This window comes from Thamnophis elegans, chromosome 11 (assembly GCF_009769535.1).
Source record: "Thamnophis elegans isolate rThaEle1 chromosome 11, rThaEle1.pri, whole genome shotgun sequence".
In the NCBI taxonomy this organism is placed as follows: domain Eukaryota; kingdom Metazoa; phylum Chordata; class Lepidosauria; order Squamata; family Colubridae; genus Thamnophis; species Thamnophis elegans.
The window spans coordinates 40,939,293-40,966,810 of NC_045551.1; the positions used below are offsets into that span (position 1 = coordinate 40,939,293).

Here is a 27,518-nt window from a genome sequence, read left to right on the forward strand (position 1 = left end):
ACAATCATATAATATATAATTTGTGTCAATAAATGATTGATATGGAAGCAACTTTTTCTTAGGGTAGTATTACTCTATTATTGGCATTTAATGACTGACATAACTGTTTTCATCCTTGTTATCTTTTTTTACAAATTCATTCTGTGAGGTATCTGATTCTTTCTCCAAACAGTTATTTCTCTTTCTCTATCTGAAAAATAAATGCACTTCAGGAAGTTAGACGGTAGTTCTGAGTGTACAATATGAAATTATCAAAACAGTGCAGTAAAATGCAGTTATGTAATGTTAACCATCTTGATAGCAAGAACATTGAATATTTTTGCAGAAACCATATTAGTGAAAATGAATAGAGCCATAAGTTGATAAGAAAAAAATAGTTATTTTGCTTCCTCCTGCATTGAATTCTCACCTTCCTACATCCCTAGTTATTTTATTTTGGTCAATGTATGGTAGATCAGACTGTTTGACCTATGTTGATTAGCATTTCACTGCTGGATTTCTTATACTAATAATTAACCTCTATCTATCAGAACTGAGAAGAAACATAGAACTAAGCTTTTCAAGAAACTAATAAACTGGTATGTTCTTGTGAACAGGGATGTTGGTATTTATTCAGAGTGATTCCCAATAAGGCCATAGCTTTGTCTCACTTATGGAGTAGAATAGCAAAACAAGATTGGTGAGAAAAATTATTATTTTTTTTTGTCAAAAGAAAAGTTCACCAACTTGATACAGTGTTTCCTCAAAATAAGCACTTGGCCTTATTGGCCTCATCCATGAAATAAGCGCCTGGCCTTATTTTTCAGGAGATCTTACTATATTTGAGGTGCAGGAGGCAGCGAGCATAGTCACCTCATGACTGCTGCTGTGTTGCAATATTTTCAGGGAGGGCTTACTTTTGGAGGAGGGCTTAAAAGCTCGATTGGGCTTATTATCCAGGGAGGTCTTATTTTCGGGAAAACAGTGCATATATTTTTTAAAATCTCTACAGGAAGAATTCCTTCCAATCAACTTTATGCCAGATATCTGGTAGATCCAGCAGATATCTCAACATCCTTTGACACACTGTTCACTTAGTGGTCCTCCATAATTCCCAAATATGTGGTAGCAATTTCTTCAACTCATTTGTGCCAAGCCTATCCAAAAACAGAGGTTATAGAAGATTTCTCTCATTATATATTTGGTGACTCCCATATTTAGACTGTGAATAGATCAGGTAAGAATTCAGTTGAGTTCAGTAATGCTTTTAAGGAATATCCCCTTGATTATTTGCGAGCCCTTGTAAAAATGGATGAGTAGGCAGATGGTGACATCTCTATAGCTTCTTTGTTCCATTTAGTGTTATTTAATCTTGTAGTTAAAATGTTATTATAATTTGGGAAACAATACTAATACTGAATAGTACTACCAGCTCCAAGCCACATTTTTTTTAAAAAAAATTATCTACACTTTGACAGCAGCTGGAAGCACAGTATACTTCCAATATTTATTGGGAATAAATGAAACAAGAAAAGGCAAGTAATTTTTTTAATATAGATTATCATTCATTTGTTATTGTTAGTTGTATCCAACCCATCGCGACCCCATAGACAATGTTCCTCTAGGCCTTCCTGTACCATTCTCTGGAGTCCATTTAAGCTCATGCCTACTGCTTCGGTGACTCTATCCAGCCACCATCATTCTCTGTTGTCCCCTTCTTCTTTTGCCCTCAATCTTACCCAGCATTAGGGTCTTCTCCAGTGAGTCCTTCCTTCTCATTAGGTGGCCAAAGTATTTAAGTTTCATCTTCAGGATCTGGCCTTCCATAGAGCAGTCAGGTTTGATCTCCACTAGGACTGACCAGTTTGATCGCCTTGCAGTCCAAGGGACTCACAGGAGTCTTTTCCAGCAATGTAGTTCAAAAACCTCAATTCTTTGGCACTCAGCCTTTTTTATGGTCTAACTTTCACAGCCATATGTTGCAACTGGAAAAACCACAGCCTTGACTATATGCACTTTTGTTGGCAGGATGATGTCTCTGCTTTTTAGTAAGCTGTCTAGATTTGCCATAGCTTTCCTCCGGAACAAGCGTATTTTAATTTCTTGGCTGCAGTCACCATCTGCGGTGATCTTGGAATCCAGGAAAATAAAATCTATCACTACCTCCATTTCTTCCCCATCTATTTGCCAGGAATTGAGAGGGTCAGATGCCATGATCTTAGTTTTCTTAATGTTGAGTTTCAAGCCAACTTTTGCACTCACTTCTTCACCCACATCAAGAGGCTCTTTAGTTCCTCTTCACTTTCAACCATTAGAGTGGTATCATCTGCATATCTGAGGTTGTTGATATTTCTCCCGGCAATCTTAATACCAATTTTTGATTCATCTAGTTCCACCTTTCTCATGATGTGCTCTGCATATAAGTTAAATAGGCAGGGTGACAGTATACAGCCTTGCCGGACTCCTTTCCCAATTTTGAACCAATCAGTGGTTCCGTGTCCAGTTCTCACTGTTGCTTCTTGACTCGCATATTGGTTTCTCAAGAGACAAATCCTCCAGTATCTTTGCTGTTAAAACCCATTGACAGTACCATTCATATGACCTAATCATTAGGCATTTTGCCCATCAATCTACATTTCCATTAGAAACAGAAATTAACAGTGTTTGAGAACTGATCTGAGTACCGATTAGCAGAGTTTAAAGGAATTTTGAAACTAAGTTGGAAACAAGCATTGCAACTCAGTCTAAAGTCTTCCCAGTTCTGTAGATACTTGGCAAGAGCAATTTCAAAGCAAGTGCATGGGAGTTGGCCAACATCAAAGACATTATTAGTAAAGACCAGGTCAGCTTAGCAGCTGATTGTAAAACAAAATATATTTGACATTTTGCTTTCTTCTCCTCAACTGTCACCATAGCATACGATTTCTGTGGGTACAGTTGACAGTTTATTGTTGTGCTGAGTATCACAGCCCTGTCAGAATTGGATCTGTTAGCTGACTTTGATGCTTATGGAAACTACCTTCTACAAGGAGAATCTGTACTGAGATTATAAACAAACATCTCCAGCAACAGAAAAAAACCAATCCAAAATCCCTTTATTAGATCAAAGAGAGTCTAATGTTTTCCCCATTTTGCATAGCCGTTAAAATCTCCTACAGCTCTAAGGGACTTTTTTTTTTAAAAAAATCACAAAAATAGTATAATAAAGCTAGAAAATTATTCAACAGCATGGTGAAAGCAACCCACCTTGAAGACCTAGCCTCTAATTTCAGTAGAGATAAAGGGCTTGGTTTAATTTAACATAGGCTTCAACTAATACATATTTCTGAATGGCTCCACCATTGTTTTGTGTTGCTAAGGTGGTAACATCATGGCAGTTCAACACAGTTATAATCCCACTGACTCAGCAAGGAATGAGTGACTCATTTCCTAAAACAGATTTTCAGGAAGGAAAAATGACTTTCTATCTGATGTTCTCATTTTCTCATTCCATGCCCATTAAGAAATGTTGGTTTCTAAGACAAAGCAATAAAATTGCGAATGTCAGATTAGAGCTTGCTGGGAAACTGTAAAATTAGAGTTGGACAATACTGATCACTGGGCATGCTCAAAGCAGTTATCATAGTCTGGGCATCAAATAGGAAACTTCAGCTCATCAGAATATAGCAGCCAAGTGAAATTATATACCTGTTATAATTACAGTAAAGCATCTGCAATGGTTGCCAATTAGGCACTAAATTAGGACTTATTTTGACTTACATGTATACAGGCAATCCTGTACAGGTTATGAATGACATCTGATTTTATTTTTAAGTTGAATTTGTAGATAAATTGGAACAAGTACATATGGTTCTTATTCAGTGAGCGTTAGTCAACTGTCTTAATATATAATATATATTTTACCTTGAAATAAACATCAAGGGAAGTTTGTAGTTTTTTTCCCCTCATCATAAATTGCTTCATAGCACCTGAGGTAACTGTAAGGTAAACTTTGTAGAATCTCTTTGTATTAGAATCTTGGTCCTCTAACTTTGCCATTCTTGAGTGAAATGGAAGGCTTCAATTAACTTTGTTGTCAAAAACCTTTTTTTACTATGGAGTTTTTAGGTGCCAGTCTTCTTCCTCAAATACTATCGTCTGCTGCTTTGATAGCCTTACTATTTCTACTTTAATTTTAATTGTGATTGTTTTCTTTTTCTTTGATATGTCACCAGCACTTGCATTGGATTTATGCTTTGGAGGCATGGTTACAAGAATAAATATGAGAAAAAAATTAAGCAAAACTGTATATTCAACACAGTGTTAACAGCAATGTGATCCAACTTAAAATGGTGCATAGTATTCTCCTTTCTTGAGTCAATGAACCACTGAAGTTACACAATTTTTTCATCCGTGTCATATTGTAGTGTATGAACCATTGTATTTAACTCAATATTTTAATAGAAAAGGCTTTATGGCAGCCTGTTCCATAAGTACAAGTTGCACCTTCTTAACTTGGGGATTGCCCATATGCATGTTTTGAAAGTCTGTGCATCTATAGGCTATAAAGAGCTGAATGTGGGAGAGTCTAAATAAGATGAAGTTGTTAATTCTGGGAATGGTTGTTCAGAATTTTGGAGATACACTTGATCTAAATGGGATCATACACAGTGATGAAATTCAATTTTTTTTACTACCGGTTCTGTGGGCGTGGCTTGGTGGACATAGTGTGGCTTGGTGGGCGTAGCTTGGTGGGCATGGCAGGGAAGGATACTGCAAAATGTCCATTCCCACACCACTCCAGGGGAAGAATATTGCAAAATCTCCATTCCCACCCCATTCTGGGACCAGCCAGAGGTGGCATTTGCCGATTCTCCGAACTACTCAAAATTTCCGCTACCACTTCTCCAGAACCTGTCAAAACCTGCTGGATTTCACCCCTGGTCATATACCTGTATAAATCAAAGGTTTGTGGGGAACTCCTTGATCCAATATTCACACTAGATAGCCACATTAAATTGTTAGGGATAGCAGCTTTTATCAGCTTTTGATTGGAAGAAAGATGTGCACCAGAGACTTAAAGTCTTGATTACTGCAACATCCTTATAAAAATGTCTAGAAAAGAGACATCCTGTAAGACAGATGTCCCCAACCCAGTGGTGGGTTGCAGGTGGTACGCCCCAGTACGGGTGTACTGGAGCCTGCCCGGAGCACCATGTACCATTCCGGTATGGTGCTCTGGAGGGCCCACCTGCCTTCCCGAGCTCCTTACCGTGTTTTAAAGCTGTTGGTGCTTCCGCACACGTGCATGGCACGTACAGCGCCTGCGCAACGCTCCGCCGAGCAGCTGGAGTGTCGCAGAGGCTTGCAAAAGCGTCATTTCCAGTTACAATGTATGCGCACACTGCACGCATGTGAACGTGCGCTGAACGTGTGCATGTGGGTGACGACAGGGCCGTTCCAATCGTACTGGTTGGAATGAAATCTGGAACCCACCACTGCCCCAACCCCTTTTGGAACTGGGCCGCACAAATATTAGACAAGTGTGCAGCATATAGGCCCAATCACGTGAGCGGCAGGCAAGTGCACATGCAGGGCCACTGGTGTGAGTGGCTTGTGCTCATACAAGAAGCCTGACACTCACACAGTACCATCCCCTCTTCCTCTGCCCCAAGCCTGGAAGGTTGGGGACCGCTGCTCTAAGAAATATCAGTGGCGTGTGGGAAGCTTTGACCTTTCTAATCTTATCATTGAGCCCTTCACCCCCCCCCCCTGCTTTCAGTTAGCTTGTCATGGTTGGTTGCCCATAATATTTCCTGCTGCCACCATCCATTTTCCTAGAAAAAGGAAATATTCTTTACCCCGTTTTCTCCTTTTTTCACACTGGATTGTGAAAGGGATGCAACTTTCACAGCCTAAGCACTTATATACAGATAAAGTGTCTCAGTAATGATTATGGTGATAATAATGCCAATAAATGAAGAAAAATGAACACGTGTGTGTGTGTTCATTGTAGCATTGAGGCATAGGACCAAAGGTTGGCAACCCTGTATCTTTTCATCAGATGAAAACAAGGGATCCATTTTGTTATTTAAAAATATCTTTTCTGCCCAAGATAGTTACATTTGGATGGAATTCTGTTAATGAGATCACTTTAAACAGACTGCCTGATGGTAGGCTGGTCTGCCATAGCCTATTGAAATTGAGATGGGATGGAGTTACTCATTCAATATAATGCTCCTTCTGAAGTGTCTCCTGAAGAAGGTGTGGCAACTATGAGTAGCCAAGATGTGCTTCTACTGAGTGATAAGTAATGCTTCCAGAGCTTGAGTGGTTACCAGTTATTTTACAGGCTCAAGTCAGGGGTTAGGGTTGTGAATAAGGCTATGATTAGACAATCTAAACTGATGTTTCAGATAAATATAAATCCATACAGATAATTACATTCTGAATGGGGAACATTTTGCAGATATTCCTATGGACTGACTTAACATGAGTAGCAAATTCTGGCTTCTTCATGATGCAGGCCAGGCAAAAGAACAACATGTCATTGGAGCTGAGGTTGTAGCAGCCTCATTATAATTTAAGACCCGTTAGATCGCACAGGGTCGGCCTCCTCCGGGTTCCGTCTACCAGCCAATGCCATCTGGCTACTACCCGGGGGAGGGCCTTCTCTGTTGCAGCTCCGGCCCTTTGGAATGAACTCCCCGCGGAGATTCGGATCCTCACCCCTCTCCAGGCCTTCCGGAAAGCCATCAAAACCTGGCTGTGCCGGCAGGCCTGGGGTTGATGAGTTCCCCTCCCCTCTCGACTTGTAGGGCCGTATGAGTCTTGTGTATTTTAATTATATGTATTGTGTTTGTATCCCCTTTCCCCTTTTGAGTTGTTCGCCGCCCTGAGTCCCTCCCGGAGAAGGGCGGCATACAAATAAATTAAATCTGAAATCTGAAATCTGAAATTTCTTTTGATTCAGGACTTTTAGGAGGTTTAGCTAAAGATGGTTAAGGTATGGGAGGTCTAAATTCAAGGCCACGCCTTAGCACTGAAAGTCCACCAGGTGATGACTTTCAGCCAGTCACTCTCTCTCAGCCCAACTTAGCTTGCATGATGATTGTTGTAGGACAAAAAGTGGGCAGGAGGTGGTGGGTATATAATATATACTGACATGAAAGAAAAGGCATGATGTATAGAAATAATAGGAAATATTTATGACATGCCTATAGGCATGCACAGTTAGTGCTTGTGGTAAGTGAAATTTTAGAATAAGGCATAAATAAACAGCAGGATAACAGATAATCTATGGGTCTACAATTGCAATTTCTTGGGTTGCTGCTGTAAATTTTAAAAGAAGAGAAAAGGAGAATTGATTTGCCTCTCAAGGGCAGTTTTTCAGGTCCTTGCATTTATTCCGTCCGTTGTCGTGGTGAGCCAAATGCAAATAAGGTGTCAGCAGTTCAGTTCCTTTGCGCTGACACAGTCCAGTGTTATCAAAGGAGAAGGCTCTTCGCTCCCACAGAAATCACTTTGCAAATGCAGAAACCAAAAAACAAAAGTTATGACAGTTTTGAGGGAAGAAAAGATAAAATCAAGACAATGTTTATTTAAATGAAGCTCAATGGAAACAATTTCTTTTTTTTTCCTAAAGAAAGAAAAAGATTGTCACAACAATCTCCAGTAAGTAATACGATGTAAGTTTTAAAGAATGAGCAACAAAAGATTTTATCCTGACATTCAAATGGGCAGATTTAGCAGCATACAAAAAAAAAATCAAAGTCATAAATATCAATAAACTATGAAATCTACAACTTCTATTACTAATAAAAGTCGGAGGAAACCAAAATGATATCCTCATGATATCCCCACTGGGCCTGATAAGAGGCATTGCTTTAAGATGACTGATCACATAAGAGTTTATTATAGTTGTTTTAACTTTCAGCTTGTTATATTCTCACTTTATATATCACATGAGTAAATTGACATTCATTTTTTGCCCTTGCAAATCCTTTCCCAAATGTAGACCCTGACAGCTTGTACATATTTTGTTATATCACATACATGAACTCCGTATATAAGGTTTTTAGTTTAAAAGATAATGCATAGCAAAGTGTGAGATTGTGTGCTAAATAACTACCTTTAGTTTTTATAATAGAATGAAATCCTACGATATGATCACGTACTATTTGTGTATCAAGAATGTTGTTATAAAAATGCAATTTTATCAAGTGGGGGCAGTTGGTTTAACTCTACAAATACTTGTTTGTCGCAAGTTATGGTAATATGAATGTATCCTGTCCTTCTATGATGACTTAGTTGCCTCATTTTAGACCAGATTTCCTATTACAGGTCCTACGGTGTATAGATAGCTGGAAATTGTGGAAATTAGAGACTCACCATATCTTCAGGCACTAGGCTGGAGAAGATTGTTTGAGACTTGCTATAGAATGGTTTAGATGGGACGCTATGGCTCAGTGGGTAAGGCACTGAGCTTGTGATCAGAAAGGTCAGCAGTTGCTATATAATGGAGTGAACTCCCGTTACTTGTCCCAGCTTCTGCTAACCTAGCAGTTCAAAAGCACGTAAAAATGCAAGTAGAAAAATAGGGACCACTTTGGTTGGAAGGTAACAATGTTCTGTGTACCTTCGGCATTTAGTCATGCTGGCCACATGACCACAGAGGTGTCTTCGGAGAGTGCTGGTTTTTCAGCTTTGAAACAGACATGAGCACCACCCTCTAGAGTCTGGAACAACTAGCACATAAGTGCAAGGGGAACTTTTACTTTTTTAGAATGGTTTAGTGGTTATTTACATCTGAGCCGAATTGGGTTGCAACAAAATTCAACATCTATTGAAATATGTAGAGGCCAAATAATTATGAGAATTGATAGTTTAACTGGAAAAAGAAAATATCATCTTTTCCTTCCCAAAATGAAATTATATTTTGAAGATTTTTTAAAAATGATAACCATCTATTATTAGCAATGTACCATCATGCATATGCATTCAAGTGAGAAAATATGATTTAATATAATTTTCCTATTTCACCATTGGAAAACAGTGGATTTATTTTCCAGCAACAGGGGGAAATGGAAAAATAGGTAATGTTTATTCATTCTATATCCCCATCAATTCTTATCATGTACTTATATTTATACTTAAATATTTCTACTTAAATATTTAATTTTGTAGGAAGTTAGAAAACTGTATGCATTCTATGGACAATCCGCTCAGAGGAAGTGATTAATGTTGTATATGCTGTTTATATCAACACTGATACTAGTATGCCACATTCAGAAAATCAAAGATTCAGCATTGTATTAAGAATTTGCAGCAACAAATGGGTTCTTGAAATATTCTCCTGGCCATTTCTGATTTTTCTCATTATGCACATGAGCTTCTGAGCACAATACCATAGCACAGCTGAGGTACAGAATCTCTTGAGAGATGGGAAAGTTCTATTTGCATCAGAGTTAATATGAATATAAAATGTGGTGTGGACTTTGCTATGCATGGCAACATAAGGAATTTGGGGAAGAAGTTTCTAGACTTAAATATTCAGATTTAAAAACCTGAGCTTAATGTTATAAAAAGTCAAATGATACTGACATTTTATGAATGCCTTATTTCATAGAGATTGAAGGTAGACCTTAATTAAAATATTAGCATGCCCTCAGTAATTTCAGAAGTGTTCTCCTCCAGGATATCTCTGTAGATAAATATTTTATTGCATTCAACATGTGGATTTATGGCACATGGAAAGAAGGAAGGGAGGGAGGGAGGAAGGTTGCTATAATTCAAAGAAGTTTGAATTGGCTTGCCAGTGATCCCTTAAATTGATACATTTTATACCTGTTTTTAAGAAGCAGTAATAGAAGTGGTTGCCAGTGATGACTTCTTTTCAGATTTTTTCCCCCAACTTAGAAACTCAGTTGTATAAGTTGAGGAGTACCTGTGCTTAAGCAATAAAGTATCTGTGGAAGAACAGGCTGCTTAGAAAAAAAATTCAGGTACCTGCACTGCCTTTTTCCCTCCTGTCTTCCCCAGTGTCAGCAAGGCAGAATTGCCAATAAAGCTGCAAAATTGAAGGAACTGTGTGTTTTGAGATTCTGCCTCAACCAACAAAGTAAAGCAGCTGAATAAAAGAAAGTGGTTTTCCCTTCAGAGGGAATGGATAGTCCAGAAGAATATATATATGTATATGCATATGCATATGTATATATGTATATGTAATATTAGAAAAAACAGAACAACAGAGTTGGAAGGGATCTTGGAGGTCTTCTAGTCCAAGTCCCTGCTCAAGTAGGAGACCATTTGAGACAAAAGGCTGTCCAATTTATTTTTAAAATTCTCCAGGGATGGAGCACCCACAACCTCTAAAGGCAAGGTGTTTCCCCGGTTTATTGTTTATTGCTAATTATGATTACTCCAAAACAAAAAAATGCACTTAAATAAGGGGTAGATTTTGTTTCATTGAACATCTTAGCCCCAATTATTTGCTAAGAGCGCTGTTCCAGGATGACATTCCACTTTGAAGCTCCTGGGTGAATCTCATTGTCCCATTTACTTGATGAACATTTTGTATGTGTGGAGAGTTTCAATCACTTTGGTGTTTAACAGATTCTCCTCCCAATTATAGGATTTGGCTTTCCAGTGAAGTTTTTAATTTTAAACAACAGAATCAAGATTGCTGACCTGGTGTACCCAGGAGAGAAATGATAAGGTCTTTTCCATGGCAGTACAATGGCTTCTGTAGTAATATCCCTTCCCCATTAATTTATTTACTTATTCAATTTTTATAGCTGCCCATCTCAATCAAGCAGCTGTGTGCATAGAATAATCATAAAAATAATTAAAACCAGCCACAACATAGTACATTAAATATATACGGCAATCAAGAAAAATGTCATACTGTGTATCATATATGTCAGTATTCAAGAAAAAAAATAGAATTGACAGAATAAAAAAAAGATAAGATAAAAATTTGAGCAAAACTAGCTAAGTTTTGCTCAAGTTTGCCATTTTAGGGCAGCCATCATTAACTTGTTTATACTTGTTTATAGCAGTAATATAACTTAAGACGGTTCCACCACAAATGCGCGAACAACAAAAGTGCGCCTGACTAAACCGCAGTGACAAAACCGCGGTGACAAAACCGCGCCAACAAATGAGCGCTGAAGCGCGCCGACAACAGCACGCCGACAGAAGCGCGCTGTAACATAACCCTAAACTAACCCTAAACCTAACCCTAAACCTAACCCTAACCCTAAACCTAACCCTAAACCTAACCCTAAACCTAACCCTAAACATTACCTTAACTTAAATCGTGCTGTTGTCGGCACACTGTTGTCGGCGCGCTTTTGACATCGCGGTTTTAGCATCGCGGTTTTGTCGGCACGCTTTTGACGTTCACGGTTTTGTCGGGTCACGCTTAAGACAAGTGGCACATGGGTGCTTCAAGATTTTTTCAATGCTAAGCATTGTGCATCAGATTTTATCCATATACAAAAGCAATAGCATTAATAATCAGATATAATGATGAGTTTGCTGGCATTGTGGATGGAAATGGTGTTGGTTATTGCTGATGAGAAAATAGTTTTTCATGAAATTTAAGTAAGTGCCAAACTCCAATGCTCATCTGTTAAATTAGGATAGATAGTTTACGCTTTATTCTAATTTTAAAAGATCATATAATTTGGTGAATGTTTTATTACAGTATCTAATAATTCAATAATAATAGTTATAATCTATAAGAATCATTTATATGCAGTAACACTGAATCCAAAATATTTCTATGTTAAACTAACAGTAGCCTATCAATAAAACAGCAGGAAATATATAATAAATGCTCTGCACATATTATATATTCACTATAATGGCTTCATTTAATGTAGCGTATAGAATTTAATGCAATAAATTCCAGATTGTCTACATTTGAATCTGACTTTCCCTTTAAAATGTTTATTGCAGTTTTTTTCTCTTTTTCCCAAACCCTGTTTTAAAAAGTCTGTCAGTTTTCTTTGCTATGCAGTCCCTTGAAATGGATTTCCTACAACTGTCAATGATTTGAATCAAATCCGTAGACGGTACAGCATAGTTTAGATAGGCAACAATTCAGCATCAGAAACCAAGACTCCATGTGAACTCTCTGAAGGCCTCTTTCTACCTTCATAGTTTGACATAAAGTCCCTTTTACAACCTTGCCTTGTCATGTTTTAACAGCTGTAAATAGAGAAGAGAGGCAGATAAAGGAAGAGGAAACATGAAAGTGGTCTGATTCTCTGTATTTAGAGTGTCTTTGAATTGTCCCTTGTAGAGTCAGTATGACATGGAGTCAACCTAGCCCTCCTTCTGAGTTGTATTTAAGAATTGGTATTCAGGAAGCATGAATGCTTAAAAGTAAACCATAAGAATACATCACAGCACATTAATCTGGAAGAAAGTCTTAAACAATAAGAGCACTGATGCTCACATTCTCTAGGGTGATTGCTTATTTTCTCCTTATAAATACAGATGGTCTTTGGCTTACAAATGGGTACTTAGCAACCTTTCAAAGTTACAACTTACCTGAAAAAGGAAACTTGCAACTCAGATCCTAGGTTCCAATGCTTGTCCCTTGTTCACTTCTCTCCACTTTGGACACTTTACAGTTTGCAGCATCCCATGGTCATTTGAGCCCATTTTACGACAGTTGATTACTTTAAGAACATAAAATGTACTCTCTCTATATATATATATATTGTAAATATTACACAGTTAAATTAACATATTTTTATGTTTTTAAAGCTGGTTGGGCAAGTAATATAGCAAACTGATCAATTTTTAAAAACTATTTATTTATTATATAATGTTCCAGGCTTTTTTTCTTTTGTAATTAGGAACACTATTAATTTTAATGTTGCATTATATCGCTATTCTATTCTGTTTAATATAATAGGATTATATTGAACTACTAACTCAAAAAGGAATCTATGCAAAATATTACTATGTAGTTTTTTTAATTTGGATCATAATAAGATTAAGAATTGAAAGTAGAAATCAGGATACAACAAAAAGCAGTTTAAAAACTGCTAAAGAAAAAGTTAAATAAATAGCAAAGGAACAACTGATGTAGATATTCAGCTACCTTTATGATGCTATGATTTGTGCTATGATATTTATTTGACAGGAAGCTCAAGTTATTTGAACTTATATGAGGAGGAACAAATAACTGGTTTCTGAAAAGTTCAGATGTCTCTGAAGGTTAGTCAAGATTAGCAGATCCTCAGGAGCAGATGGGCTTTGTCTGTTTAGTTTAATCCTGTATCTAACATCTAAACAACTTCTTGCCTTCTTTTGCTCCTCCTATCTTCAGATTTCTTTTTTCCTCCTTCACTTCCTCCTCATTTTATATCTGCCTTTTTCTTTCCTCCCAGCTCAGTCCCTGTCCCTTACCCATCTCCATCCAGTTGTGAATTTTTCCCTTTTATCTCCATTCTTTTTTTTTCTTTAAATGTTTTATTCATTTTCATTTTCAATTTTGTACATTCACTTATATACTGGATATTGAAAAATATAATAATAAGAAAAGAAAAACCCCAACCTAAACACAACTCATAAACCCGACCTATCGCTTTCATACACCCCTTCTTCTCCCCCTCCAACTTTCCTTTCTCCCTCCAACAATCACCCCTCCTACTTCCCTTTCCCCTCCTATCTTCCTTTCTCGCCTCCTTCCCCTCTCATCCTCCTTACATTCCCCTCTTCCTCCCTCATTACTTCTCCCTCTTCCTTTCCTCTACTTCTCACTATGGTGTATTCTATTCCTTAATCTATTCAGTTACGCTAAAAAGAAAAAAGAAAGGAAAAAAGCAAAAAGAAAAAAAAAGAGAAAAATAAAAAGAAAATATAAAAATCAACAGTATACAAGTGTATTCTTCTTGTTCTATGTATTGAAACTATATCTTCACCCACCCACCCACCCCCAATGAACCCCCCTCCCTAACCCCCTCCGACTTCCCAGGTCCCACACCCGGCACAGTTCAGTACCCTTCACCTTCAAAATATCTTATTAACAATAATAATGAAAATAAAATAAAAAGAACACTCCGAAAAAGAAAAAAAGAAAGAAAAAAAAAACGAAAAAGTAAGTAAATAAAAAAAACTTAAAAATCTTTTACATTATGCTCAGCCTCCCATCATTCTTAAAGTTTAAACAGTGTGAATCATTCCATTTATATTTTGTCATCGTCCCTTACTTCTTAAAAATCTTTTGCATTATGCTCAGCCTCCCATCATTCTTAAAATTTAATCAGTGTGAATCATTCCATTTTTATTTTGTCTTCGTCCCTTACTTCTTTGATATTTACCCCCATCTTCCTGTAAATTCTCCAAAAAAAAGCTTTCTTAACCTTATATTCAAATATTAGTTTATACAAAAATCAATTTATCTTCAAATACAGAGCAATCTAGTCATACTTTCGCTACTCATCTTCCTACCCTTCATTTCACATCTCCATTCCACCCAAACCGAAATTACATATGATTAGGATCTCGCTCTTCACTTTAAAATCCTAAGCTTTTTATGTTATACTTCAAGCATGTAAATCCGTAAAATGTGTACCCAAAATCCATACCAGTTCATTCAATCCCAAGATCCCTTCATCAATATCCCATTCCACCTTCCTTTCTGCCACACTCTTCCCCCCTCCATTCCTCCCAAGCCACAATTCATGCGCAGTTTGGATTAAGATTCAAGTAAATCTTATAAAAGTCCCGTATAATGTCTGTCTGGAATAAGCAATAAGCGATTCCTCATCAATGCACAGCTTTACCATTTACCAAACAGAAATAATCAGTCCAAAAGCTTAGAAGGTATTTTAAGAACATCGCTGGGTCTATGTTCCTTACTCTTCTGCCCTTCGGAAAGAGAAGGCTACCCTCTCCCTTGTAACCACATGTCCCACTGCTTTGAAAATATGACTGAATCCTCAGTTTCCGCTCTTCTGTCTCTCCAATAGGGGGAGAATACCTCCCTCCTTCTTGTAACCAAGTAACTTGCTGCTTGTCTTTCCTTCACCTTGTCCTTCCGCGTTTCCGAATGAGTCAGGAAGCCCCGCCTTCAGAGTTTTATAATAAAAATCCCAGGCTTCCGAAACAGAATTGATGCGAAATCTTTGATTTTCAAATGTAACTGTGATTCCAACTGGGGCCTCCCACCTATACTTTATTTGACGATTTCTGAGTTCTTGGGTTAAAAAAGTGTAGCCTTTCCTTGCTTGCAGCATCCGGAGCGGAATTTCTTTAAAGACGAACAAATCATGGCCATCGATTCGAAGCCTGCTATTATAAAACTTTTGTGAGATCGCATCTCTTTATTCTTTTGTGAAAAAGTATATAATTATGTCTCTTGGAAGCTGTCGTTGCTCTGCTATATGCGAATTTTGGCGATAGATTTTTCGAATATTCCAATCAAAATTGAGTCCCGGACCTCCCACCGCTTGGCTGAAAGCTTCTACAAAAGTCTGTTTCAGGTTTTCTCCTTTCTTTTCAGGCAGTCCTCTGACTCTTATTGCAGACGCCTTTCTGTTATAATTTATCATTGTAAGTTGTGTTTGAGTGTCCATAATCTCTTGTTGTAAGGCTTGGATATTAGAAGTCAATTTAAAATTAGCCCCCTCCAAAGTTTCCAATTTAGTCTCCATTTCTTCAATATAATCTGTCAAAATAGACGTGGTTTCAAACATATCCGCATTTATTTGGGCAATTTTGGTCTGTATTTTATCGCATAAATCCAGCACAAATTCTTTGATCTCTTTCTTAAAGTCATTAATTATTTGAAAGAAAAGCTCCTGTGTCAAAGAATCTCCAGTAGGTGGCGTAGGAGACAAAGGCAACGATTTACTAACAAGTTCTTTAAGCACAATCGGGGAGGATTTTTTTGCCTGTTTAGACCTGGGAGACATTATAGATAAAATCTGAGAATAGACAGATAAACAGTGTCTTCAGCTGGTCAGTTCTCACTAAATTATTTGTAGATTTTGCTTGTTAATGAGTAGCAGTCTCCGGGGAAATAAAGCCAGTTAATTACGTCATCAATCACCAACACAGTAAAAACGCCATTTTGTATCCCAATTGCGCAGAGACATTCAAAGAAAAAACAAGGCTGGTGTTTAGATAGTTATAAAAAAAAACCTCACAGGAGTAAGACCCGCTCGTATTATCTTAAAAACAATTTATCATTGTCCTGAGTGAGGGAGTCGGCTGTCTAGGGCTGCAAAAAGGCAGCTGCGAAGAACTGGCTGGAGATAAGAGCTCAGTTACGCTAGAACTCTTCTTCATTCACAGCCCAAAAAAAGGAAAAAGGGCTGTGAACTACGAATAAATCCTAACACCTGAGCTTCTGCCTGTCCCTTTCTGCCAGAAAGGGATGATATCTATTGATCTTAATTAGATATACAGACCAGAACTCTAAGAGGGGCTTCGTTGAGCTCCTCGGCGACAGGCTCCTCCCACAGGAAGTCCCCTTTTATCTCCATTCTTCACACCCTTATATGATGCACAAGTATAACTCCTCTTTGCTACTCACAAGCATGACTTTTCAAATGTTAGAAGAGGCAGAAAGAAATATCACTAGTCTAATGAATCCATGAATTAAAATGAAGATCTTAAAGCATTGCTCTTTTTTAAGGCTAAGTTGGATAGTTTAATATATAGCAAAGATCATGTTTATGTAAGAAATGCTTATGGAGAATTTCTTCTGAAATATTTTTGTAACATCCATAGTCCTAGTTGGTGGGTGTGAGGGATTGAATTCAAATTCATGGACAAAGACATGTATTCATGTATAAATACGATATATGCACACATCCATTGGGAAAGAAAAATCACTAGGATTTTGGTTTAAACTGGCAACTTGAGTTTGACTAAATGGGATGCTGAACATGGCTTGGAACTGCAAGAACCAATCTGATGTAATGATTAAAGATACTGGGCTAGAAGTGGAAGTTTAAGACCTATAAATGCTGCACTAGACACAAAACCAACTTGAAATCTTTGGGCCAAACTTATGTATTTGCATCAGACCTTTTCAAAGAAGGTTTTATAGGCAGCTTTTGTGTGTTGATACCATTTGTCAGATATCATTTTGCCATAACCATAGATTATTGTAGGTTTCCAAAGCTGTTGATTTATATTTCTGTGTTAACTGTATTAACATGGCTATTTATCAGCTTTTTCTTATTCTCATAACATGAGAGATGGTTATGTTAATGTGTTGTCCTTTGACTTTGTTTTGATTTAATAATGGTGTGTGCCTACTGAATATTTGATTCACTTTGTAATAATTTGTAATAAAATCTTACCTTAGGCGGAAAATGTTACAATTGAAGTTATACAGTGCTGTTATTTAAGACAATCCTAATGCATGGTGGAACCATTTTGAAGTGTTGGAGGTCACAATTCCAAACCAGTGTGGCCAGAGTCCATGTTTGTTCAATATTCTGTGGATTGCAATGCCAAGATACATTCTGACAGTATCTACTGGGCAAGGTTGAATTAAGCATAACAAAATATAATAATAAACTTAATAAGCTTATGTTGCCAATTATGTTTGGAGAGATGCAACAGCTATTCTTCAGTCTGAGCTACTTAGATGGCTGTCAACATCACCAGTAACATGTCAGCACATGAGAAATTGAGATAACTGATTGCTTAAAATAAAAGCATTAACACCTCAAAACTTAAGATAAAACATGGTATTTTCCCACTAGAATACTGAAGCCTGTAAAATATTTATGAGTTCTTCATTATTGTAAAATGGCAAATCAGAGAAACACTTGGGCATGGGAATAACAATCATTGTAGAATTCTGAATTATGGTTGTGCATTAGATCTAATCAATCCAAGTTCCTAAAGAAGATGAAAGTAATACAAAACAGGTTTTCCTGAATGGGTTAATTCTGAATCTGGATGTCGGTAAATCATAATTCCCTTTTGTTTCTTTACTGTTCCAGAACATTATCAGTAGTGAAGGCTGTGCAAAAAACAAAGCAAAATAGTAAATTGATGAGGCATTGTTTGATTGATCTTTTTGTATGCATCTCAATCACCAAAGTAACTCTAGATGGTTTATGCATTAGAGATTATATTCTGAGCTGTGCTCATAAAATATTTTTTTAGCCATTTATTTTTATTCCTTAATAATTGACCATTTCTTCTTCTCTTCCATTCATTTTTCTTTTTTGTTTCTTCCTGTTTTGTCTCATTCCCAGTAAATTTCTACATTTTATTTTCCAAAACACAATTATCTTTAAAAAAAAATAAATTCACTACTAATTCATCTGTCTGATTATAATGTATTAATTTTGTTTGCTTTGATTTTTTTTTTTGATAATTTGGTTGCCTCTGTATGTCATAGTGTGTGCCTAATATTGTTACGTGTCTTCTTATAATTTTTATGCCAATGTTGGAAAGAGAGTGAAGCAACAAGCTGAGAGAAATCCATAATTCTATAAATCTGGCAGGTAACTTACCTGTGAAATCAGCTCAGCCCCATCCCTTCTGATATTTGGAAGGCTCTCGGGAATTGGTTATGCTGCCAGAACTGGGGCTAGGGAACTGGTTCCATTGCTGGGGGGGGGGGCATTTTTATCTTCCCTTCGCCAGTGTTAGTATTTTTTTTTTGTATTTTTTATTAGTGTGGCTTTTATATTTTTTTACTAAATGAAATTCTACCATATTCTGTGACAAACAAAAATGTTATGGCATGTTTTGTTTTTTTTAACCACTGTAAGATAATGAGATGTCTGAAATTATCAACAATACTGGATGTTGTATCTCAAGGGGAAATTGTCTTTATTTTATAAAAAATATTGATTTAAAGCTTTCCAGATTAGGTTATAGCTCACATCAGTATTTAGCAGGAATATGTATATAAAAAACCCGTACAGTACTGCAACATGCTGTCTTTCCTTATCCATTTCATTGGCCATGTCCCATTGCCCAACCAAAATGTATCTAAAGACCCAAATCCAAAAGTCACACATGGTATGTACACCTGATATCATCTGAGATTGATATCAACTGGGAATTGCCAGATTCAGGGGTGATGTCTACATGGTCAAAAAAAAGTCATGCTGGTATGATCAAAGGTCCATGTTATGTGTATTATTTCTTATCTTTTCATCTACACACGGACATTGTGCTTTTTTGACCCCACCAACTCAATCTAGAAACTATTAAGAAAAACCCGGGTGAATCTATGAAAAATCAGTAATTGTAATCTGTAATAAGAAAGTAAAAACTCTTGTATGTTTATCAGTTATGAGCAGAATGGGAAGATTGCCAAATGTTGCAATCCAACACCCTGAAAGACATCAGGATGGAGAAAGTTAGAATAGTTCAGAATAGAAATTTAAGTATATCAAAGTGAAAATGCACAAGTAATAGTATCACAATTATGAGAATTATCTTCTCACACTGAAATTACCAGGGACATTAAGGAAATACAGGTTTTTTTTAGATGACACTGAAATAAGTAGTATCTGCTCAGCAATGACAAAACATTTCCATAAGAATTTCATATATTAGAAATAAAAAGTAAAGAAACCCAACATTGAGAAGATGGCAGCATTTTAAACTCATTTAGCATTTTCCTTCGTTTGCTACTATTTGCTATGGTGGAGTCCAATTTAACAGGATCAGACTACTTCGTGTTTGTATTTTATCTACAGGATAAAGTAAAAAAATAAGATTAAAAGCACTGAAAAATCAAAAGGATAGAAAACTATGCTTTGGACCCCGTATAATAATAATAATAAATTTGGATTATTCCAGTACCACTTTCACTTTTATATGTAAATAATTAAAAATAACAGCAACATATAATTTTTTGTTAAGCAAATACTTCTAGTGCTAATATTTTCCCTTCAAAATATAATGACTTAAAATCCAAGGGAAAGTAGTCAGAAATCACAGTTTAGGAATATTGTTCTTTTAATGGTTGCCTAGCAACTTTGTTACTATCTGTTGCCACTATAAATAAACAGAAGAAACTCTATAAATTAACTGACAAAAAACTAGAACAGATAAAAATAAAATACATTTCAATAGCACCGAGTTTCTAGGAAATTGTTCTTAAAACTTCAAGCAACTGAATTTTAAGCCTTTACTTTTTGTTTCCTTTGTTTGATTGAGAAAAGCCACAACTAAAAAGAGAAAAACGTGCTCTATAATTGTTCTTTTATATTTCGTGAAGAAACGCCTAGAAATTTTTTTTAAATTGTTGTTATTAGCATGCTAGGAAAGAAGTTATCTTTTTCCAGACTCTGTTTAAAGAGACATTATCTTACTTATTGGGTGAACTATTTCGTCTTTTCATTAAAATCTACCTTTTTTTTTACATTTACAGTTGTCCTTTATCTTTTATTAGCAAAAGTTTTCATTTATTTCATTCTTTATGTTCTGCCACATACATACATACATACATACACACACACACACACACACACACACACACACACACACACGCTCATTCATATACAGATGACACCCTCTGGAGAAAAAATACTATGGAGGTAAGACACCTCTAACACCCCTTAAGGTGTGTGTTCTGTTAAGATGCAGTCTGTTCTGTTGTACTGGCTTCTACCGTACAGTGCAGTGGAGTTGCCATGGTAATGGCTTCACAGTACTCCACAAGGGGGCTCCCTCTGCTAAGGGGAAAAATCCAATATTAGAAATTACATTTGGTCCAGACATTTTCCGCCTATAAATAAATACCTGGGCAATGCCAGGTTATTGGCTAGTTTAAAATAAAAGCAAACTTAAAGCAGTTTTTCTAAATATAAAATATAGGAGCAAATCGCAGTCAAACTTCAGCTCATTGCTTGATACAGTTTTTTAACAGATCTTGGCTCTTTATAGGCATCTATGGACAGATGTAGCACATAGAAAAGCCAACAGGCGTTAGTGAGCAAACTTCGTGGGAGAAACAGAATTTATCAAAATATGGAAAATTGTCAGATTATGCAAGGATTATTAGGTTGTCACCCAGACATAAGGATTTGTATACAAAGACTTTGGAATAAAAAGGTAGTAGCAGGAATGTTATAAATATATTAACTGGATTCTCACAGGTTTTTTTTTGCACGGAATGGAACAAGAAACAGCCTTAAGGCTCGTACATTGTGCACTTTACAGAAAATTCATCTCTCGCCACCAATTTACCTTGTATCCATAGGCATGTGGAGGACTATAACACTTTGGACAAGGCCACAATCAGAGTGTAGGGCATTCTAAATCTTTAATCAATGCAAACACAATGGATTTAAATATCTCAATCAATGTATATATGTATGTATGTATGTACAGTATGTATGTATATCTATTTTAGTTATTAAAGTGCAGGTCTACATAGCCGTAAGAAATGCTATGACTTGAAATATTGGGAATTAGAATCTTGGATATGAAATGCAAAGACATGTCTATAAGCAGCTATTTATAACCATGTTTCATTTGGATGATCCAGTAATTAAAATATTGTATACTTATGCAGGAGACCTAAATATCTGTGCTCTACTCCTTTTAACTGTTTTAGCCTAGACTAGATCTTACTAGGAGGTAACTAGCACCACCTTCTGTGAATATCTATGACTTAACTTTACACAGTAAAACTGTTACAAGCAGAGGTAGCTGTTTTACCTGTCAATGGTATTTATTAAATCATTAAGGTTTAAATATTTTCCATGCTCCTTAGTAGATTGTGGACTTTGGATTTACTCATTCAAGGAATCATTTGCAGAATAAAAGGGCAGAAAAGATGGGTGTATAAACAAAGAGGATTTATGAGAGGTACCAGGAGGCAGCCATTGGGCCTTTTTCTCTCTGCTGTTGCTGTATAAAATCCTAGCTGCTTAATTTCTTTACTTTCCACTCAAATATTTCCTAGTTAGCTCCATTATGGATGCCACATTTTAAGGCAGCTTGATTTTTTGTTATTTGCGAAGTCATGTCTGACCCACCGCAACTCCATGGACAACGTTCCTCCAGGCCTTTCTGTCCTCTACCATACTCTGGAGTCCATTTAAGCTCATGCCTACTGCTTTGGTTACTCCATCCAACCACCTCATTCTCTGTCATCCCTTTCTTCTTTTGCCCTCAATCTTTCCCCGCATTAGGCTCTTCTCCAGTGAGTCCTTCCTTCTTATTAGGTGGTTAAGGTATTTGAGTTTCATCTTCAGGATCTGGTCTTCTAAAGAGCAGTCAGGGTTGATCTCCTCTAGGACTGACCAGTTTGATCACCTTGTAGTCCAAGGGACTCACAGGAGTCTTCTCCAGTAACATAGTTCAAAGGCCTCAATTCTTTTGTATGGTCCAACTTTCTTAAACTGGAGAAAGAGTGGTGGAAACATGGGGCTTCAGAAACGCTGGTCTGGATTGGAATAAGTTTGCTGGAAACGATCCCTCCCTCACTACCATCAGATCATTTGGCAGTCAAACTCAAAATCTTTTTGGAATCTTCTGCATCTTGCTGGCAGGATACCAATTGCCCAAAATCCCTTGGAATGTATGAAGAGCACATTTCCCACAATTTCTAATGCCCAGAAATCTGAAAAAGCAGGTCAGCCACAGCTTGGTTGCCAGAAACAACCGGTAAATATAGTTCTAAAGATTTGTCTTTCAGAAATCTTTGGCTGCTCTTAGACCAAGGTTGGGTTGTACCATGAAAACCTAGTAGCACTGTTTCTTCATTGCAGTTACTAATGTAATATAGAGGAGGAGTGTGGCACAAACTACTTTGGTCCCATGGACATATTATATTCTGATAAAGGATTTTTTAATCAAGGTAGTTATTACTATTAGAATATGAGCTAGCAAGATGATAGAGATGCCTGTGCTAGTCCACCGTTTGGAAATAAAAAAGGCATGTGGGGGTGGAGAATTGGGGGGGGCAATGTGGAAGTAACATAGTTTCTTTAAGTGAAACATTTAGTTTCTTTCTCTGCCTCTAATTTGCCTGCCAGAAAAATCTCTCCGGTTTCTTAATTTTGCAAATGACTTCCATGTCCATGTATAAAAATAAAAGCTTTATTTATTCAAACCGTTTTAATAATTTTGGCAAGTTAGTAAAAGCTTTTGGGAGGGTTAGCTGATGTCTTTTACTTTCTTTGGGGTGGCTGGAGTAGAAATCTGAATTATAAAACCAACCATAGGGAAGAGGTAGCAAAAAGGAACACTCGGCTAATTCAGATCCCTGTGAAGGAAACAAAGGACATTGGAATTTGAATTTGACACAGATGAAGGCAGGGCTATCAATCGCAAGGCATTGCACAATCTTTTCCTTCATAATGGATTTTTAGGTGATAAGAAAAGAGCCTCAAGAAATGGCAGGAAAAAAAACACAAGAAGGTTATAGATGGATAGCTGGGGTTTAACTTGGCTTCTCGGTAAAATTCTGTCTATGAAGTAATTACACAATAAAAGCACTCACAGCAAGCATGGTCTGGGGCAAGATAAGCATCTCTCAGTACCCTGATATGAACTAGCAGTTTTTGCCTGTTGGAAGGCGGATAGGCTCTGCTTCGTTTATACTGAGACAGTAGAAAGTGCAAGCATTATACAATTTCACTGATCTCCTTCCCATGAAGACGAAATATGAATGAATGCTCTGCATGTTACATTCTAAGTCTTGGAATTAATAAGCCAAAGGCAGAATAAGTCATGATAGAAGGCATAGAATTTCACTTTCTGGAAAAGGAAGAAAGTGAGGTGTTGTCCAAAGGATTCCTGCCTTATTTTGCTGAAAAGCTTTTAAAGTGTGATAGATAAAAATAGAGCGATAAGAATGATTCTACTGGTGCTGCTTTGTCTTGTCAATTAATCTGATTCTTTACTTTTCTTCCTGTCTTTCTTTTTCTTCTCCTTTAGACTGTCTACAAGGCCTGGCTCTGTTCCCAGTATTTTGAAGTCACACAGTCTCATTGCAACAACACAATTCCTTGCAAGCAATACTGTTTGGAAGTTCAGACAAGGTGTCCATTTATATTACCAGACAATGATGATGTCATCTATGGAGGGTTATCCAGTTTCATCTGTACAGGTATGTCAGATTTTAGCAGCTGTTTCTAACACTCCTTTCGGAGCCATTTTCTGAAGCCTGAGGGCCACATATAATTAAGAATTCCCTTCTGCTTTCCACTCAAGACCTCCTTCTCCATTATATATCCCACAAGAATGCTCTGTAGTCCTCAAGAGTGTTCCCTTTTGCCTTCTCTCTTTCACACTTCCCCTCCTCCTCATGTCTACTTAGGCATGACTCATCTGCCTTAGATACCAATTCACTTTATTTGTTCTGTGTTTGTATCAGTTCCGGAAGATAATTCCACTTCATGTTCTCAAGCACTTCCTATTTATGCCACCTGTACAGAATCCCTCAGCTTGGACAATATTTCTATGGGCTTGTTAGAATGAAACTTCCTGTGCTGTTGAGGGAGGCTAAGTTATAAAATTCAATGTGCAGAATGAAAAAAGGTATGATTCACTTTCAAAAAAAGCGGTACCTTTGGAATATCACTATGCCCGGTTGGTTGCATCAGCTGTGCAACCAATGCTAGAATACACCTCTGCTTATAGCTGTAGCTTAAAAATACCAGGTAGTTCTACAGAAAATACTTCCTGTGTGAATCTTTTATTGCCTTTCTTCCATCCTAAATTGCAATGCTGTGTACCTGGTCCAACTACATCCCCAGAGCTTGAAAATGTGTCAACAAACTGAAATATTGAAAGAACAAAGGGTGTACTCAAATATGAAGCCTCTTGGTGCAGTGGTTAAGGCATCAAGCTAGAGACCAGATACTGAGTTTTAGTCTCATGATAGGCACAAAGCAGGGGTGGGTTTCAACCGGTTCGCGGCGGTCCCCGCGATCCGGTTGGTCGCCGAACCCGGAAGTAAGTAACTTCTGGGAACGGCGAAGCCCCCCCCCGCGCCCGCTCCTTACCCGGTTTTGCTGAATTCTGCGCTTCCACGCATGCGCAGGATGCATACAGCGCCTGCGCGATCCTCCAGGAGCAGCTGGAGCATCGCACAGACGCTAGTATGCATGCGTGCGGCGCGCACATGCGCGAGGATGCCGCCGGCCTCGTTCCAACCGAACCGGTTGGAACGGGGCGAGAAACCCACCCCTGGCACAAAGCCAGTTGGGTGACCTTGGGCCAGTCCTTCGCTCTCAGCTCTAGGAAGAAGACAATGGCAAATCACTTCCGAAAAACCTTGGCAAGAAAGCTTGCAGGGGCTAGTCAAAGCAGTCACCAAGAGATAATACTGACCTGAACCTGCATACATAAATACATGTGTGTGAATGTACATATGGACAACAGAAATTCTAGGTTTTTTTAAATACTTCTGAGAGAATAATGATTGAATATGAAGCATCCGTTCTCATTCTTGCTTTTGCCATAACTATTAACTTTGATATATGCCTACAATATCATGACAAATTAAATATGAATATGCAGTGCGAATAAATTCTTCGCTTTTAAAGATCTACTGGGATTTTTTTGGCGAAGGGAATTTTATATGCTAATACTGTGTCTCTGGGTCTTCATAAAAATATTTTGGAATTAACAGGAATATTAAACATTTTGTGGCCTGGGCATCATGCTTCTTCCTTCTGGTCTGCCTGGGGAAGCAAAAGGATTAAAGCTAGTAATGTTAGTCAATCCAAGCATTCAACCTTAATTAAACAAAAGGGTCCAAAATGTTCACCCTGGATAATTGGTATCATGTAGAGGAATTTCATATAAATGCTCAGAAATCTAGGAGCATTGGCCCATCTACAGGGATCAAATGCTAACTGACGTGTACGGATTTTTAATCGTGCATTTCCCACAACTTAGAATTTGTATCATATGTCCTAATACAAGTATATATTCACATATTTTTTGTGATTATGTTACACATGTTACACAAACATGTAATATTTTGGCATTATCACGGTTTGCTGACCAGGCAACCGACCAGGTAAAAGTAAGAGAAAGACAGAAAGACTGCACTTTGACTAGCGGTGATAACTTAACCTCTTCAAATCTAAATGTCTATGGAGATTCTCAGTCATCCAGGTCATGGTTGTCCCGAAGGTGCTTTTTCAAGAGGCAACTGGACTTTCTGGTTTTTATTTGAAGATGTTTTGCTTCTCATCCAAGAGGCTTCTTCAGTTCTTCAAATCTAATGCATCTATAAATTCCATGATCCCCAATACTATGATACTTGGATGGCTTAGGAGATGGGAATATCACCTAATACATCTGGAAAATACCCTTTGGGAAATGCTGGCCTAGGTGTTGATTTATGATTTAATAAATGGTTGATTTATGAGCAGAATAATTTATTACTGTGTTTCCCCGAAAATAAGACTCTGTCTTATTTTCGGGGAAACACAGTAATAAAATTTTTCTTATTTTTTTCTTATTTTCTTTTGACCCCCAAAATAAGTGCTTGGACTTATTTTCGGGGAGGTCTTATTATTTTTGAGATGCAGGAGGCAGTGAGTGTGGTCACCTCATGGCTGCTGCTGTGTTGCAATATTTTCAGGGAGGGCTTATTTTCAGGAGAGGGCTTATTTTAGCACATGCACTCAAAAGCTCAATTGGGCTTATTATACAGGGAGGTCTTATTTTCAGGGAAACAGTGTAAATAACCCATACTAACAAATACTAACACACACACACACACACACACATTTCTTAGTGTTATTAAATTAATAAAAATCCTAGTCAATCAATACATTTCCGGGTTGACATATATTGTGAAATAATGCAAAAGAAAGGATAGAAATCCATAAATAAAAAAGGAATAATGCATTTGCATAATTTCATAATGTGAAACCTCAAAGATGTTCTTTTTGTAGTAATTCTTACTCCCAACTCACAAATCATATAGCTTGATTGAAGGCAAAATTCATTATCAGAACACGGGTGACTCTTTATCAGGAATTATATTTTTCTTGATATTGTTCATACTAGTGTTTTTGACCAATACAGCAGCTTCTCTGTTGATAATATCAGAGGGTAGGAATAAATATAACTCAAACACATTGTCCAGATTATACCACTACTTTATTGTCCCAGATACCATTGTCTCCAATGGTTCCGATTTGTGAAAAACTCTAAGACACGAACTTGAGCTCTGAAATGGCTAGTGAGCTATTTACTTTTTCTGAACTTCTGCAGGATGAGAACAACAAAATATCTCAAACAAACCTCAGATTGCTATAATGCCCTGCTTGGTAGAGAGGAAACTCTTTCTTTTTATTTGGAATAGGCAAAATCCTAAAGATGAGAAAATGCACTAGCTATTTCAAAATGCAACCTTTTTTTACTATTACTATTTATTTCTCATATAGCAAATCCCTAATAGGATGGTTGTGAATGCCATGAATGTGGGCATTAAAACTCTGCTTTAATCATTTAAAAAATATTTTGTTTCATTGTTATATCTTTAACATACAGACAAAAATTTTGCAATTCAGAATTTAAACTTTGTGGACCAAAAGTAACCTCCTGTTTTGCATTATAGAAATAAACAATTC

The 27,518-nt window shown here is 37.2% G+C and overlaps 1 protein-coding gene across 1 annotated transcript in view; it reads left to right on the plus strand.

Moving 5' to 3' along the window:
• The window catches only part of FAM155A (family with sequence similarity 155 member A), a 441,603-nt gene that overhangs the window by 410,353 nt on the left and 3,732 nt on the right, over positions 1-27,518 (plus strand). Inside the window, exon 4 of the mRNA XM_032226252.1 lies at positions 23,860-24,031. Within this exon, the coding sequence (XP_032082143.1) occupies positions 23,860-24,031 (172 nt within the window). The remainder of the gene's footprint in view (positions 1-23,859; positions 24,032-27,518) is intronic.